The following is a 16,560-nucleotide window of genomic DNA, read 5'->3' as shown; positions in this document are numbered from 1 at the left end:
CTGTAATATGGGCTAATTCACTTTGTGGTTTATTCTTGGTGCTCAAATGAACATGAGGTCCTTTCCCCTTTTCTTTTGTTTTTTTTTTTTTCTTTTGGTAGGCTGGACTAACAACTCATGTACTCTGTTGCAGAAATTATCTTGTGTAATTCCTTTCCTAGGCTGGTCACACTCCAGCATAATGCAATCTGAAATTCTTTCTTGTCTCAACTTGCGTTAGCTGACTTGGAGCCTTGCTAATGGCAAAATGTTGCAAAGTAAACACATTTGTACCTCTCTTGCTACATGCCCTAAAACAGATTAATAGAGAGAGGTTTTAAGCACTTATTGAAGCTTAAATAGATATTTTCTTTTGACTTTGCATCTCTAGTGTCACAGCAGTTAAATAACAGAGGATATTCATATGGTTCATTGCTGTTCAGATGAACATAAAGGCTGCATCTCTGGGGTGTCTTTGATATGTTTCCCATCTCCATGTGTATCTTTATGAAAGTTACATCCTGTGCCTATTTTCCTTTTATATGATTTTTCCTTACCCTTAGCTGTGTTTTTTAATTTGTCATTGGTCATGTGTCATCTGTTTGTGATGGTTCCTCTTTCCTTGATGTGTTATCTGTGTGTAAATGTTGCCACTGTGATTGTTCCTAAGAGCTCCTCTTCTGCAATTTGGTTAGGCAGATATAAACACAGTTTATATATACAGATGTAAATTGTGTTTATCTGTAGAAACACAATTTTTTCTCAGGTATCCACAATATTCTTTCCAGTTATCTTTGCTGTCTGTGTTTCTTTTCCTGGTGTATGCTTTAGAGCAATTAGATCAGGATTATTATACCCTGTGTGGTCAGAGCAGTGAATTCTTTCCCAACCAGTCCTCTATTTATGATAGCAGCAGTTCATATATGTTATGAAGAAACTTTATGAATGTGAAGGTAAGAATTGTTTTATTTTCATGCATAAAGGGTTTTACATCAAGCGTGGATGTGGTTGTTTCTGTAGAAGCCTTTGGTAGGTTCTGAGCTCAGAGTCAGTTCTTATTTCAGTGGATATGGTAGCTAGGCAGTAATGGTAAACACAGGCAAGTGTGGTTTTCTTCTTTTTGCCAAAGGGAGACGCTAGGTTAATGCTACAGTTAAGTAGAAAAATAGGTTGATTATTTATAGTCTCTACTGACATTTGTAGCAATTCCTCTCTTATCATTCCTGGAATCTCTGAAGTGATGTGAGATGCTTTGTGGAGAAGAGGAAAATTGCACCTGAGCTTGAACTAGACTATTGTTTCATAGATGCCTCCTGATGATTAATGGGTTTATGTGTGCTTTAAGTGGCTGTGTCTTACTTCAACACCACATGTAAAGAAATAATAACAAAAGCTTTGAGCAGTGCTGCTGTTAGAAGGGAAGAAAGGTGAGAGAGGAAGGAGTGTAGTTATTGGTACATTTGTATTGTATGTTGATAATGCTGTTTTGGTTGAATTGCTTTAGTTTGATTGAAATAACTTTGAAAGCCAAGGAAGACCAAAACATGTTCATCTAGACCAGATACTAAAGTATTAGTTTAGTTCTTCTAAAAATCTAAATATCTGAGTAAAGCAGCTGAGCTCAACTAGAGCTGATTAAAATGTGAAAATTCATTATATAATGGATCTATTTTCAAGGTGAATTCTATCTATTAAGAGTCTACTGATTTTTTTTTTTTTTTTTTTGTACTTATGACCTGCATTGTAATGTAATGATAGAGAAGTTTCTTTCAAGATGAAAGTTGAGGGGCAGTGTGTCTGCTGGTCACATTTGTTGTTGTAGGTCGTGTGTTATGACAGATGAAATTGAAAGTGATATTTGACAGCTTTTTTTATTGTCCATGTGTTCTTAACGGAGTGTTAGAAAGCCACTAGATGGAGGTGTTACTCTGGTTGTGCAGCTGATGGCTGCTGAGCTGTTTGTCTAAGACCTTACCTTGGACCTATATGTGAAGAACAACTGAATATTTCATTTTAACTTCCCCCCTGCTTCCAACCCTAACTACATTTCTAAAGGAGACTATTATTCAGCATAAAGAGATGCTTGTAACTTAAAAACTGCATTTGTTTAAAAACTTGATGTGTTTGCTTTTGGGTTTTTGAGGCTGTCATGTTAACAGTTTTTCACTGAAATTGTACAGAGTTGTGTACAAAATTTTCGGAGAAAGTTGATTTTTTCCTTCAAGATTTAATATCCTGATAGCTGCAAGGACAACTAAGAGCTTGTAGATCTTCCTCTTTGCAAAATGTAATCTGCTTTAATCCACATGCACACACACGTACATAATATAGACAAGTTATGTTAGAAACTTAGGGATGTCTTAATGGAAGTAAATCCACGTGGGAAACTGCAGGCACAGTGATGTTGGGTGTTTTCTGTCCTCACTGGAGGATCTGGGGTTTGGGATCCTTACTGCTTCTCATCAATGTTTCTGGAGCAAACAAGTGGTTCCAGGAGATGGTGTTATGATCACACAGATGTAGCAATAAGCTTTGTAGAAAAAACCCTAAGGCATTGCATTTGTTTTGACTCAGAATAGTCAAAAAGAATAGAAAATTTTGACTATGTCATCTTAAAAAGACTACATGAGACATTTGTAAAGACAGGAGTGTTTTATATTGGTAAAGTTTTTTGTAACTTTTCAGCATATGCTTCCTTTCCCTTGCTATGTAGGCATATGAGTTTTCCCAATATCCACACTGGAGTGGGAAAAGGGGAGCTTCTTATTTCCTTAATAGTCAGCTCTGGTATTGAGAAGATAAGGTATAATAATTTAAGGACTGGTTAGGAATCTAAGTCCCACCTCAGAAAAAAAAGATGCTTTTGAGGCCTCTTACCTTGACAAAGTGGAAGTGAAGGTGTTTACTTCTGCATGGGGTGTCTGAGCTCATCTGGCTCCTAGTCTAGTAAGCTAGGAGTGAAACATGCTGGCTCCATGCTGGAAAAATGCATTTCAAGCTCCCTGGTGGAGATAATGCAGTTTTCCTGTCTTGTTTTCAGGTGTGTGGTAAAAATGTGTCCCAGTGGTGGTCTGGGTGTGTGCCTGCAAGGTGTGTTCTCGGCCCACTTGCATTAGCAGAGGCTCACCTGGTCACACTGACTCTCTGCATCTACCTTCTTGTTCTTCTGTTCTGTTTTGACAATACCTTTGGATCTGCTGACCTGTTATGGCAGGATGAAGATGTTCTCTGGATGGTAATATTTTAAGGGAATGGGTGATTGCATCCATCCCTACAGAGAGGAGGTTGATACCTGTGAGATATTAGAAAGTCTGCCAGGAGACAATTTCATTTTGCACAAACCAGCAACAAAATGCTTGGAGCAGAACTTGAAGTTTATTAGAATCTAGTTATTTCACCAGATAACTTCAACTGTAGTCTAACTTTATTGATAGCCTGCTTAGCAAAAGACTGGTTTCTTCAAAAGGTATTACTGGAAAAAAAAACCCACTTTGATCTAATGAAAATGATCTATTGAGTGCAGGGTTTAGCTAAACTCTGATGCTGAGAAATGGAACATGTTTTTCCACTGCTTCCTGTATGTGCTTGGAATATTACATATTAAAAATGATGGCATATATACTATGTTAGTGGAGGGTAAGTGTTTGTAATAAATCTAAGTAGGAGTTTGTAGTACAGGTACTAACTTTGCTGAGTTTGGGAGCAAGTTAAAGAGAAACTAACTGTTCTCACATGCTTTCAAAGCTCTAACATGGTAATATTTTTGGTTTGTTGTATGTATGATTTACGAGAGGGATTCTAAGGGACTGTGTGACACTGTTGTATTGCTAAATAAAGCACATGCCCAGTGCTGGCAGCTTTGCAATCTGCAGCATTTCAATGCTGATATTTTTGGAGGTTGCTGCCTGCAGTCCGTAACTATACCTCAGCCATTCAGCTACTGAAGCCATCCTTTCCACCCATAAGTTCAGATGATTCCCTGGAAGGTCTGAGATTTATCAGATTTTTCTAATGACAGGCCTCATAAGTCAGATTGAAAGATCTCAAATAGCATATGAGTCAAAGCATCAACAGCTTTAAAATGTCACAAGTGGAACAGCTGGTCTTGCCGAGGGAAGGGCTGCTGACTCTGGGACAAGTGTTATTTTAAAATGAGCAGAAAGGATCAAATTTAATAAAAAATTAAAACCACTTAGAGTTGTTACGATGGGAACTGTGATGGTTTTGCCTTTTTTGAACATGATTATTGAAATTTGATAGCTTATGAATTGCATTTACACTGAAAATTTGGTAGATGTGGTTGTCTTATATTGCCTTAAGGAAAAAAAAAACTAAGCATAGCATCAAATAAATATTAATGATTAACTGTGTTTATTCTTAATTAGACTGTTGAATGTATTCACTTGGAAAATCAAAGTGCAGTCCTGCTTTTAGCTTGATTGGGTCTGCTCATCTTACTTCCTGTGGTAAACACAGCATTTATTGGGTTATGCCATATTCCTAGGGAGTTGCTTTGAGTCCCTGTGATCTGTAAACTAAACTCGCTGTTAGGGTGTGTAGTGCAAGCCCCTGATCCTGTGCATTATGAGATCTGATATACAGACTTACTGGTGGCAGGAGATAAAAACAGCCAACAGATCAAACAGTCCACAACTAAGAAATGACCTTAGCAGCAAACTGGCAACCAGCACTAAGGACTTGGAGACCCACATGGATTAGCTCTGGAGCCCTTTGTATCTCAGATTTCGGAGCTGTAGGTTGAACTGACTGTAAACCACTCTGAATGTTTCACGCTTCTGACAGTGCCCTAATTTTCTGGGAAGATCATTAGTTGTTTAAGATGGGGGGAAAAAAAGGACAGTTCTTTCTGTCACATAATAAAGTGTTGATAAAACATTAATTTTGTTATTGGAGTGACAGAGAATGGATGGGGTCTTACTCATCATTTACTCCTGAAATGTTTAAAGCATGAAAAGTTTATGGCTGTTGGATCATTTTGTAAAGAGACATTTACTTTGCAAATTGAAAACTAAGCATAGTTTTGTATCTTTAAATGTTTTTAGTTCCCATTTTGCTACTTCTTTTTGTGTTTTTATGAAATTGTAGGTCTTTAAAAACAGTGCTTAACAGTCATTCTTCTAAGTAACTCTAGTAAAAATAACACAACAAAAAAGATGGAAGAGTGCTGCTGGAGTTATTTTCTCTGCTTATATAGTTGCAGCTCTATTCAGAAGCCAGTGTGGCTCTCTTGCAACTGAATAACCCCAAGGGTTTCCAAGAACTGAGCAAGCAAGCAAAGAAGAACATGACTATAGATGGGAAAGAATTGACACTTAATCCTGCTTATTTGCTGTGGGACCTCAGCTCTGTCAGTCAGGTGGGTAAATTCTCTTACAGCAGGTAAATGCTACAACATTTCAAAACTGCAAGTAGAGACTAATAGTCAGTGACAAGGAACATGGGATTTTTTCCAGAAGCTTGGAAGTATTAAGAATCAAATATTTATTAGCTTGTAAGAAGACATCACAGGAACACTGTCCAGTTCTCAAATCAATGGGAAAGAAGGATCAAACAGTGTGATACTTAATTTAAATTTTCATGTTCTCTGGTAAGTGAAATATGTTGCCCTCTGCACGTATTCTTATAAAACTGTGTGTTGTAAAGTCCTCAAAGGCTTAACTGATTCTGACTGGCAGATAAGCAGGCTTCTTGTGTGGGGATATAGAGGGTTTTTTTAACAAACATGACAGTCTTGTTCCCAATATATTTCTTAAACATTTTTTGCTTTGCAGCATCATTTGTGCTGAGCAAATGCTAATGGCTTCTCTTTCAAAAATGTTGAAGTCCTGAAATACAGATGTCTGTAAGGAAAGGAGGTTTACTTTAAATACTTCTGATACAATGAAGGATGTTTGGTTTAAGAAGAGGAAATTAAATAACAAGGTGTCTGTTTCAAGATAAGATATTCTGTAATCCTCAAGTTTTTCCTCCTGGTGGAATTTAATTTTTAACAGTAAATATGAAGTGGCATGGTTAGTGTGCCCACTCCTGAAAAGCTTGAAGTCTGTCTTCGTGTCATGTGACCTGGGCCTTTGGGGAGTTCTTCCTCGTTAATACCAACCCTGAGCTCAAACTTTATATTTCCCCATTGAAATTAAGGTTAATTTTGTGATTGGGTACCTAGCCAATGGCTGCTGGTGCTGCTAAAATGTTTTCACTTGTTACTCTTTTGTGAATGTGAAAGCTGTGTTACTGCACATATTAGAAAACTTATGTACAGTGTGTAGAATCTGAAGTGAAAATGGTAATTGTTAAACATTCAACTATTTCCTTGAGTTTTCGGTTTCATTTGAGCTTTAGGAAAGTTCCTTTCAGGCAGCCTTACTTGTTGGTTTTAAGAGAGGTCATTAAGCTCTCATAAAAGTGAAAAGAAACATGTTCCAGTGTCCTAAACCTAATTTTGTTACTTAACTGATAAGTTTCTAATTGAACTGTTTTGTATTTAATAAAAATATATGGAAACATTTATCTATTTGATAATGAATATTAGGCTAAGTTCTGTTAATTTTCTCCTGCTTAAATTCTTTAAAATAATAGAGCAGGGGATAATTGAAGAGTAGCTCCATCATGACACTTCCAGTATATCTATATTAGGTGACATTTACATATCTAATATATCTGTATTAGGTGACATATACAGCTCATGATGCAATGTAGTTCAAACTGGATTTCTGAAAGGTGATGTTACTGGTTTGAAATGCAGGAAGGGGTTTTTTTTCTGCTTCATTCTTCAAGAACTTCTTTCATCATGGTCAGCAGACATCCTAATGACACCAAATGCTCAGCCAGTGATATCAGAACACTGTATTGTTCACCTTGATAATTTAGAAGAATATGATTCTTTATAAGAATAATATTTATTATCAATGTACTTTTTATTTCTGAATTTCTAAGTCCTGAAGTGCTTATGCACCCATATGCCGAAGCACACTGTCCTTAACCTAGCTGTATCAGAACTTTAGTGTTCTATTTAAAGTCTAAGAAAAGGTTTTTTCTTTTTGTAGTCCAAGCAGGATGAGGATGTTTCTGCCAGCCGCTTCGAGGACAACGAGGAGCTGCGCTACTCCTTGCGCTCGATAGAGAGACACGCGCCGTGGGTACGGCACATTTTCATCGTCACCAACGGGCAGATTCCTTCCTGGCTTAACCTGGATAATCCTCGCATAACTATAGTGACACATCAGGTAACATCCAACAAAACTACCACTGTGAAAGGACCAGCAAAGATATCCTGTTAGATTTGGAATGCAGCTATCCTCTTGCAGCAAAAGGCTGCGCTTAGTTGGAAGAAGTGACAGCCTCTTCCCTCTCTCACCCAGGGTTTTATCATGGATGTCCTTATATTTGGGCTGAACAGATAGCTGAATATATATCAACCCTGCATTTAGTACACTCTTCCAAATATTGAGGCTTCCCATGTCTAATTTCCTTACAGAGTCTATTTATAAAAACCTAGGGAGAAGAAAATGTAATCAGAATCTATAAACAGTCTCTCAGAACCAGTAATAACCTAATAAGCTTGTGTTGAGACAGGATGGATTACAATTACTGGAACTAGGAGGATGGCTACAAAAAAAGTAGCTATGCATTCTCAAAATGTTATTTAAAATGAGAAGAGAAATCAGTCAAGCTTCCTGAATAAGTGAAACCAAATTCTCTAGTAGTGTATTACAAATTGAAGAGTAATTTTGGCATCTGGACATGCCATAGGAATTCTGCACAACAAAAGTGCTAAAGAGATACTTATTCAACTTGGTCTGTCGGTGAAGTACTTGCAAAAGATGGAGCAATCCTGACTTTTTGAATGCTTTGACAGGTTCAGTTTTCTAGAAATTTTGTGCAGCCTGAAATTATGAGAATTATAAATGTGTACTCTGAGCCTGGTCCAGTGCTCACTGAAAGAGGAATGTATGAAAGTTTGAGATTTTGTGTGCAGTCAGCTGCAGTTTCTTAGTTAGGCAGAAGAACTGAAAATGGTTTTGTGTGAGAAAAAAGAGATATTCAAGTATTTTTTCCTTTGCTTTAATATCTTTTTTCTTTTGTATCTATCCTCATACTTGCTATATTTTTTTTACTGGATAAGTATCAAGTATTTGTGTGCCTGACTGAAACAGTTTTTGGTTGTTGGGGATTTTCTTGTTTTAGGAAATATTTCAGAATGTGAGTCACTTGCCTACCTTCAGTTCACCAGCTATTGAAAGTCATATTCATCGTATCAGTGGCCTTTCTCAGAAGTTTATTTATCTCAATGATGATGTTATGTTTGGGAAGGATGTTTGGCCTGATGATTTTTACAGTCACTCTAAAGGTCAAAAGGTAAGCCATTATGATATTTTAGCAGAAGTAGAATTTCTCTATTCTATTGATAAAAGTCAAAGGAATGCTACTTTGAAAGGGAGAGCACTAACTCCTCCTTTTATTTCTAAAGTTCATTGTTCTTAACTAGAGAACTGTTGGCTAAGGTTTAGGGTGAGGAAGGCTCTTCTCTGTATTCATATGTATGCTGTGTTTGTAGGATTACCTTTTCATGTTGACTTCTACGTTAGGGTGGTTATAGTGGTTCCTCTGTCAGGATTCACTTCAGTTTCAGTGTTATTCTCTAATTCTCTTACTTCCTGTCACAGCACTGGTAAGACTAATGTGGTGTTTGGCAGTTGCCAGTCTTCCTTCCTTGCAATTTTGGGGTTTTTTTTGTGGGAAATACTCTAAACAAGCAAGAATTGTCTTCTCTGTGGGAACACTGAGGTCAGATGACATTTGAACCGTTCCTAATATCAAAGTTTACCATTAATTGCCTCTGTTTTAGACACCCATAATATCTTTGCCCAGTTTGTGTATAATCATATATATATAATTGTTTGCTAAAATAATACATATTGTTCCAGGTTTATGAATGCAAAGTAATTTAGTCTTTCAACAAACCCATTATCAACAACTGGGTTTTAAGCAAGGAAAGCAGGCTGAAGAAACATTAGCAATAATTATGCATAAACACTCTGGCTGCCAGCAGGGTTTTCATCCATTAGCTTGATCTACAAGAGTGACATGGAGGAAAAAACTGAGGATTTATGCATTATTCTTTCTATTAAAGCAGTGTGTACACAAGGCACCAGAGACCAATGAATTAAACATTTTATGGAGGCAGATGTGCACACTTGCACACAAAAACAGAAGGGTTGGGCAAAAATAGTTTAAGCTACATTAAAATAACTGTTTCAGTACCTGGGGATTTTAGGAGGCTTTTAGTTGCTTTAAATCTCTAAGGGTGGAGGCATATAACTGCAAAACCATATTGTTACAGCATTTGTACTGTTCTTTAGTCACCCATCCCAGTTATGATGATGAAGTCAGCTTAGGTGCAGTGTTGTTTGTGATAATCCAATCAGCAAGTGTTACTGTAGGAAAATGTGCTGCTAAAATCTTGAAACAATAAAGTCTAAAAGAAAATGTGTGGGGTTTTTAATGCTCCTCAGTTGAAAGAACACACACATATGCACTTTTTTTTATCCTGCTGGTTCTTAGGATTATTTAAGTCAGAGAGGATGAGATGCTTCAGGGATTATGTTCAACATGTGCTGCTTATCTCATGACTGGTTAGTAATGAAGAAACATTTTGAATCAGGAGAATGAGTGAACTGCAGAGCTATTTTAGAGTTTCAGTTCACCCTTCTTATCTGACAAAAGAAAATATATTCATTTTAATTGGAATATGGTTTGCAGAAGTAGATTTGGGAAGTCCTACTTTCCATTTTTGCCTGTTGCTGCTTTGTTGTATGGCCTTGGGTGTTCTTCCTTCTCTTTGAAAGGGATAACATTTACTTCATAGACAATAGGGTTTAAATTCTATTTGCCAAGTTCTGTGAAATCTTAAGGCACTGCACACAGGGAGACATTATTGTAAGTCTCCATATTCAAAGAAACAAGCCCAGTTGACTTCTGTTTGCCAGTCCTTGTCTCAGACTTAATGTTGTTTCAGGTGTACTTGACTTGGCCTGTGCCAAACTGTGCCGAGGGATGTCCTGGCTCATGGATTAAAGATGGTTACTGTGATAAAGCCTGTAATAACTCAGCATGTGATTGGGATGGAGGTGATTGCATCGGTAAGACAGCAATGTTGAATTTAGGAAAAGTGAGCTGTTTGTTTTTCCTTACAGAAATAATTCTGTAATTTGTCTTTTTCATATAACTGCGGTATTTGCCTTCTTTAGTAATAAAAAAAACTTGACTTAGACATTAAAACCTTATTTATTGCAAACTACAAATTTTTATGGAAAATTACAGGAAATAATAGGGCATAGGATAACCTTTCTTTAGATATCAAGTTTGACTAGCTGAATGAATAAGTTTTGAAATTTAAATTATTATATATTAATATACAGTATTATATGCTTGGACTCATAATCCATATAATGGATTGTGAAGCTGCACTATTTGTTCCTAGATCAAGTTTTCAGGACAGCAGTGAAATAAAACAAAGTGGTACTTCTGGATTGAGGAAGTGATGCCTTTCTAGGAGACTGCAAAGTCAAGACTGCAAGCACAAAGAGTAGTAAATCAGTTTTCTGCCTGCATTTTTGAAGTTAAGACAAAATATGTTGGCACTTTGGATAACCTTTTCACTTGGTTCCTGAGCTTCTGCAGTGAGTGTAAAATCTACAGGATGCACAAACTCTCAGAAGTCCAGTCAGGACTTGCTCCTTTTTGATTTCATTGATGACTGTTTAGTCTTTAGTCTAGCTGTAACATGGTGGCCTTAATGTGCCTTTCTTCAGTTATTTGAAATTCTTACTTCTGGTGGGTTTGTTTTTTTCTCTTTTCCTAGGTAACAGTGGGGGTAATCGCTATGTTGCTGGTGGAGGTGCAGTTGGAGGTATTGGCAATGGCGCACCATGGCAGTTTGGAGCAGGAATAAGTGGTGTTTCATACTGTAACCAAGGCTGTGCTAATTCCTGGCTAGCAGACAAATTCTGTGACCAGGCCTGCAACGTCCTCTCATGTGGATTTGATGCTGGTGACTGTGGCCAGGGTATGTAAAAAGCATTGCTGATGAACTTCCTGTGGGGCTTCTCTTGAATTGGCTGACCTTTCCTGGTTCATCATTACTCTCAGACTGGGCTGAGATGTCCTGTACAAGCATCTTTACCTGACTAAGGACAGTTGAATTGATGATGCCTGTAGCCGTTAAGAAGTTTTAAGAACCTCTCTGATGCTGACAGTGTGAGTTCATGTCTGGCTCTGGGCTCTTGCCAAAGGCTGCTTTCAGTCACAAATTAACTTGTCTGAAGTTCATTTGGATATGAAAGATTAGCAAGGAGTGAATAAAGTGATGTAAAGTGTTGTCTGGTATATGCAGGAGAAGATTTTTCCCTTTTGGAAGAGCAGAGGCTCCCCCTGCATTTCAGCTGGGTCAAATGTGTTTCTGGTGATTGTATTGGTAGCAGTGAGGTTTTGTTCATCTAGGAGGTGACAGATAATCTGTATTCTGCTGTGGGAGGGAGAAGTTCCTTTCAGCCTATCTAGTTTTGAAAATTTCAATTCAAGATGCAGCACTGTAGCAGTGAACTCCAGCTGTTGTAACGTTACTGTCCTAAAATGTGGCAAAAATGTATTAGGGGCAAGTTGCTTATGACTGATACAGAATTTTAAGTGACGTGATAATAAGACATTTAGGCTCTTCAGGTAGAGGTTGAAAGAGTGATTAATTATATGGGCTTTTAGCATGGGAATATCTGGTAGCATTATATATCTGAGTATGTTCCATTCATCCATTACTGAAGATAAGTGAGCAAGAAGCTGGAAACTAGAGTAAGTGTTCTTCCACAAAGCTGTCTCCCTGTTAATATAGTGACTGTAGCTGGGCATATTACTGTTAAAAAGAAAGAGTGAAAGATAAATGTTATGCTGAAAATTGACAGAAATTTGTTTTGTTTCTTGTTTGGTTTTTGTTTTTTTCCAGATCACTTTGAAGAGATGTACAAGGTGATGCTTCAGCTTAATCAGACCTACTATGTTATTCCCAAAGGTGAATGTCTGCCCTACTTCAGCTTCAGTGAAATAGCCAAGAAAGGAATTGAGGGTTCATACAGTGATAATCCAATTATCCGACATGCTTCAGTTGCTAACAAATGGAAAACTATCCACCTAATCATGCATAGTGGCATGAACACAACTGTGATCTATTTTAACCTTACATTCCTAAATAAAAATGATGAAGAGTTTAAAATGCAAATAGCTGTTGAAGTTGATACTAGGGAGGAACCAAAACAAAACACAACTTCCATGCAAAAATCTGACTCTGATTTTAAAAGTGTAACTTCAGTACCAGAAGCTGAAATGATATTTGAGGATATTCCAGAAGAAAAACGCTTTCCAAGAGTCAGGAGACGTAGAAATGGCACAAAAGAGAGTGTACCTGAAGAGTTGATAATCCCATCAGTAAATGTGTCTCTTCTTCCTGAAGATGTTCAATCAGAACTGCAGAAACTGGACGTAAAACTACAAAATGGTGATATAACTCAGAAAGGATATAACCTATCCAAGGCTGCTCTCCTGAGACCTTTCCACTTTGTAAGCACAGCAAGGAGTATTGTAGGCCTGGAAAAAAAGGTCTTGCATAATCATTCAGAAGATCAGAAGAACCAGAGCAGCTGGGAGAAGCCTAATAAAGATATAAATGATGGCAAAATAAAAAGAGTAAAAGCAAAGGAAGAAGTTCCTTCAAGGCTTATGGGAGCAAAAGGGACTGTTGTGACAATGAGCACAAATAAACATATTTATAAAGTACAGCCTAAGGCCACTCTTCCCTCCCAGAGCATGGGGAAGAAAAATGAAACTCGAGAAAAAGTGTTGAATGCACTCATATTAAGGGAAACACAGAAATCGAAACATACTGGGAATTTTGATCCTGGAGAAGACACACAGGGGATGGAAGGAATAAAAGAGCATGAGCAGGTGGATGCAAATATGAAGGAGGGGCTAGTGGGAAGAAAATTGCAGTCTTATGCTGGAAGTTACCAGGGCTTTTTGCCATGGGAGAAAAAGAAGTATTTCAAAGACCTTCTTGATGTGAGTATCTTATTGTCATTCCTTACTGGAATAGTTGCATCTTTCTGCATTTATTGGAATATTGTTAATATGATTTATACATTTGAAATGTGGTTTGCCTTTGAGGCAAATGCTGGGATTTTTTTTTTTTGAAAGATACTTTTCACATAAAATGTGACTTGTTTATGATCTGAGCCTCTTTTAGCTAAGTGGTCAAAGCCAAATAACTCTTTTTGTTCTCTTTCTACTACCTTTTCTTGGTCAAATTTCATTTTTTGTTTGCTGTATGTTGTCACAGGGCTATTGCTCAGACACATAGCACTATAACAGAAAGTTAAATTTTGTTTTTAAATTGTGGATTCAGTTTATGTTTAAAAAATACAGAAAATGGGTAGATTGATAAATAATTAAATTCTAAAAGTTAAATTTCAAGGAATCTGCTTATCTAGATTGTGTCAAGAAAATGTATAGGAAATTTCCTCTGCTTCCATCCAAAGCATTTTGGCAGTTGTGAAAACATCTAGAAGGTATTTTCCTTCAGTTGGTCACAGCTGCTTTGTTCTATTTCAAATAGAAAAGGACTATGTTTTAAAAAGATTCTCTCTATTGATCTGAGATTGAATTCTGCATAAAGAATCTTTATATTCATGGGATTTCAGTTTATCAAATATGGATGAATAATCTGAAAAAAAGGCAGTATTACAAATAAATCTAATGACAAATAAGGCCCTAAGTGTGTGTGAGGGGTCAGAGCACAAATATTAAGGAAGCCTTTTATAGAGTAGTTTACCTCAAAGTATGAAAGCTTTAAGGAAAAGTTTCTTCTATTTCTTTCTAAAGGAAGGTCTAACAAATATGAAGAAAAATATTAAAAAGTTCTCTTCCCAATTTCAGATATGGAAAGAGTTGGCAGCTGGCTAAAATATCATTTTTCCTGCATGTCTAGTGTTTTCTGACTTTCTCAGTAACATAACCTAGATTTATGCCTGTCCTGCTCTTTAGGAAGAAGAGTCATTAGTCAAACAAATGTCGTACTTTACTGAAGGTAAACACTTCAGAAGGCAGCTGAAAGATACATTTGCTGATTCTCTTCGATACGTAAATAAGCTGTTAAACAGCAAGTTTGGATTTACATCTCGTAAAGTCCCTGCTCATATGCCTCACATGATTGACCGTACTGTTATGCAAGAGCTCCAGGATATGTGAGTGTGGTTTTGCTTGGAATTATGTAAAACTGTGTGAAATCCTACCTTTCTGTTGCTTTGCTGTAGTCATTTTCAGTGTATTAATGGCTACTCATAAAAATCATATTTTGGAAAAGGAAATAAGAAATTTATTACAACATGAGAGTTGGGATACAATAAGATTTTTGAGGCACTTTCAAAATTCTGGATAATAATTTATTTTTAGGTGAGGAATGTTTTCTTCAAGAAATTAGGGTGCTAAATGAGTTTTCATTCTTATCTAGGTTTCCTGAGGAGTTTGACAAGACATCATTTCACAAAGTGCGTCACTCTGAAGATATGCAGTTTGCTTTTTCATATTTCTACTATCTTATGAGTGCAGTTCAGCCACTGAACATTTCTCAGATCTTTGATGAGGTTGATACAGACCAGTCAGGCATCTTGTCTGACCGAGAGATTCGCACACTGGCCACCAGGATCCATGAACTGCCATTAAGTTTGCAGGTACTCTTTCCTTGCTGATTAACTTTTAGAACAACTTCAGTTTTAAAGTCCAAAATGATTAAAATAAAACAAGTCGAATATTATCCTTGCTTGTAGCATCAGTAACATTTGGCAATTTTTAAATATTACCTGGAAAATACGGCCTTGTGTTCTAATTATCATTGTTTGGTTGTTTTTTCTGTGGAGTCTGTGATTAAACTGAGTTCTGGCAGCTTCAGAAAAATGGCTCAGTGCTGTCTGAGTTTAAGAAAAGAGTGTGAGTTTCTCCAAAACCAAGTTCACTGCCAATAGTTGGATCCTGCTGTGCTCCTACTGTAGTTTTTGCACATAGTAAAAGATAGTTCTTGCCCTGAGGAACTTGTGGCCTGAAGAAAGAACTGAGAAAAAGGACAGCAAGGAAGTCATACTAGTAAATTGTATGGATAATGTACATGCTTCTGTTCTTTTAGCAACCTCATAAACAGACATGGTTTTTGTAGGACTTGCATTCTTAAACATACAGGTAGAGAAGAAAGTGTGCTGGTTTTTCTTTACAGAGAGGAAATGACACAAACCAATGAAACAGTTTGTTTGTGATACAGGGCTCAAAATCATTGGCGTATTCAGAACACAACCCTGCTTTAGTGCATTCCTGGCCTGTACCTTAATTAGAAAATCTTCCTGTCCTTGCAGTTAACTCTTCCATTTGTTTGCTTGGTTTGGGATTTAATGTGCCAGTGTTGATTTGGGAACTCTGTACTGTCCTGAAATTTTTAGTAAAGGTGTCCTGTTAATTTTAATGAAAATGACATTGTCATATCTTACCTGGTCTCAATTAAACTCTGTACTGAGCATTTGCTTTACTTCATAGAGAGTCCCACTGACTTAGCAGTTACTGAAATGGGGTCTGCTGAGTATTAGGTCATCTTCTGTGGACAGTAGCATGGGAAGTTATGTAGTTAACATTAAATGCATTTGTGCACCCATACATTTAGAACTATGTCAGTGAGAAAATCAGTAGGATTTTAAATGGTTTTTTCCCCCTTTCTTTCTGTTAGGATTTGACGGGTCTAGAACAAATGCTAATAAATTGCTCTAAGGCTCTCCCTGCCAACATCACTCAGATTCACGTTATTCCTCCAACTCAGGAAGCATATTATGATCCAAATCTGGTAAGAAACGTTGATCTTAAAAGATGCTTATTTTCTTTCCTGAGTATGTATTTACTTTACTTTAAAAGCTGGTTTGAGTTCTAGAAGGTAATTATTTACAGAAATTATTACGTTGTATGTACATTAAGTAAGTGTTACAAAATGGAAATTTTATAGGCTGCTTCCTTACTTACTAACCCTTAATTTTCTTTAAAAGCAAAGAAAAGCTGAGATTTAGGATGTTATTATAATTGGGATTTAAAAAGTTATCCTTGTTAAGAAAATTTTCTGCTGCAAACCAAAAAGACAGTAAGCCCAATACCTCTCTAACTAGAACTTCCTGATAAGTCTTTATCTGAATTATAACCCATATATTCAAAAAACACTCTAAAATCCAAAAATCTCTGTAAGATTGCCTGGCCAGTTTTACTGGTGGCCTTTGTCAGAGAAATATCTGACAGCTGTCAAGTTAGTTGGAATTTTTGAGTATTTTACTAAGAATGAAGTTGCAATGTCTTTGCCAAAAATAATTTGTAAAATAGGAAACTGTGATGTTATGCACCAGTATTTTTTTCCCCTCCACAGCTGATAAAAAAGCTATTGCTTTTGACTCCAGGAGAGTAAAGTATGCAAGCCACTCCAGCTGTAATACAAGTTTT

The 16,560-nt window shown here is 36.8% G+C and overlaps 1 protein-coding gene across 6 annotated transcripts in view; it reads left to right on the top strand.

The window, feature by feature from the left end:
- The window catches only part of GNPTAB (N-acetylglucosamine-1-phosphate transferase subunits alpha and beta), a 39,324-nt gene that overhangs the window by 14,714 nt on the left and 8,050 nt on the right, over window positions 1–16,560 (top strand). For all 6 annotated transcript variants that reach the window (XR_010362697.1, XM_064421015.1, XM_064421016.1 and 3 more), the window contains 9 exons: window positions 5,195–5,356; window positions 7,044–7,223; window positions 8,185–8,355; window positions 10,016–10,139; window positions 10,862–11,065; window positions 11,996–13,104; window positions 14,086–14,285; window positions 14,552–14,771; window positions 15,809–15,922. Coding sequence is in view for 5 of the 6 variants with exons in the window: in XM_064421015.1 (XP_064277085.1) it covers window positions 5,195–5,356; window positions 7,044–7,223; window positions 8,185–8,355; window positions 10,016–10,139; window positions 10,862–11,065; window positions 11,996–13,104; window positions 14,086–14,285; window positions 14,552–14,771; window positions 15,809–15,922 (2,484 nt within the window). In the remaining variant the exon portion in view is untranslated. The remainder of the gene's footprint in view (window positions 1–5,194; window positions 5,357–7,043; window positions 7,224–8,184; window positions 8,356–10,015; window positions 10,140–10,861; window positions 11,066–11,995; window positions 13,105–14,085; window positions 14,286–14,551; window positions 14,772–15,808; window positions 15,923–16,560) is intronic.

Source organism: Passer domesticus, chromosome 5 (genome assembly GCF_036417665.1).
Source record: "Passer domesticus isolate bPasDom1 chromosome 5, bPasDom1.hap1, whole genome shotgun sequence".
NCBI classification, from domain to species: domain Eukaryota; kingdom Metazoa; phylum Chordata; class Aves; order Passeriformes; family Passeridae; genus Passer; species Passer domesticus.
This window is presented reverse-complemented; position numbering and strand designations above follow the sequence as displayed.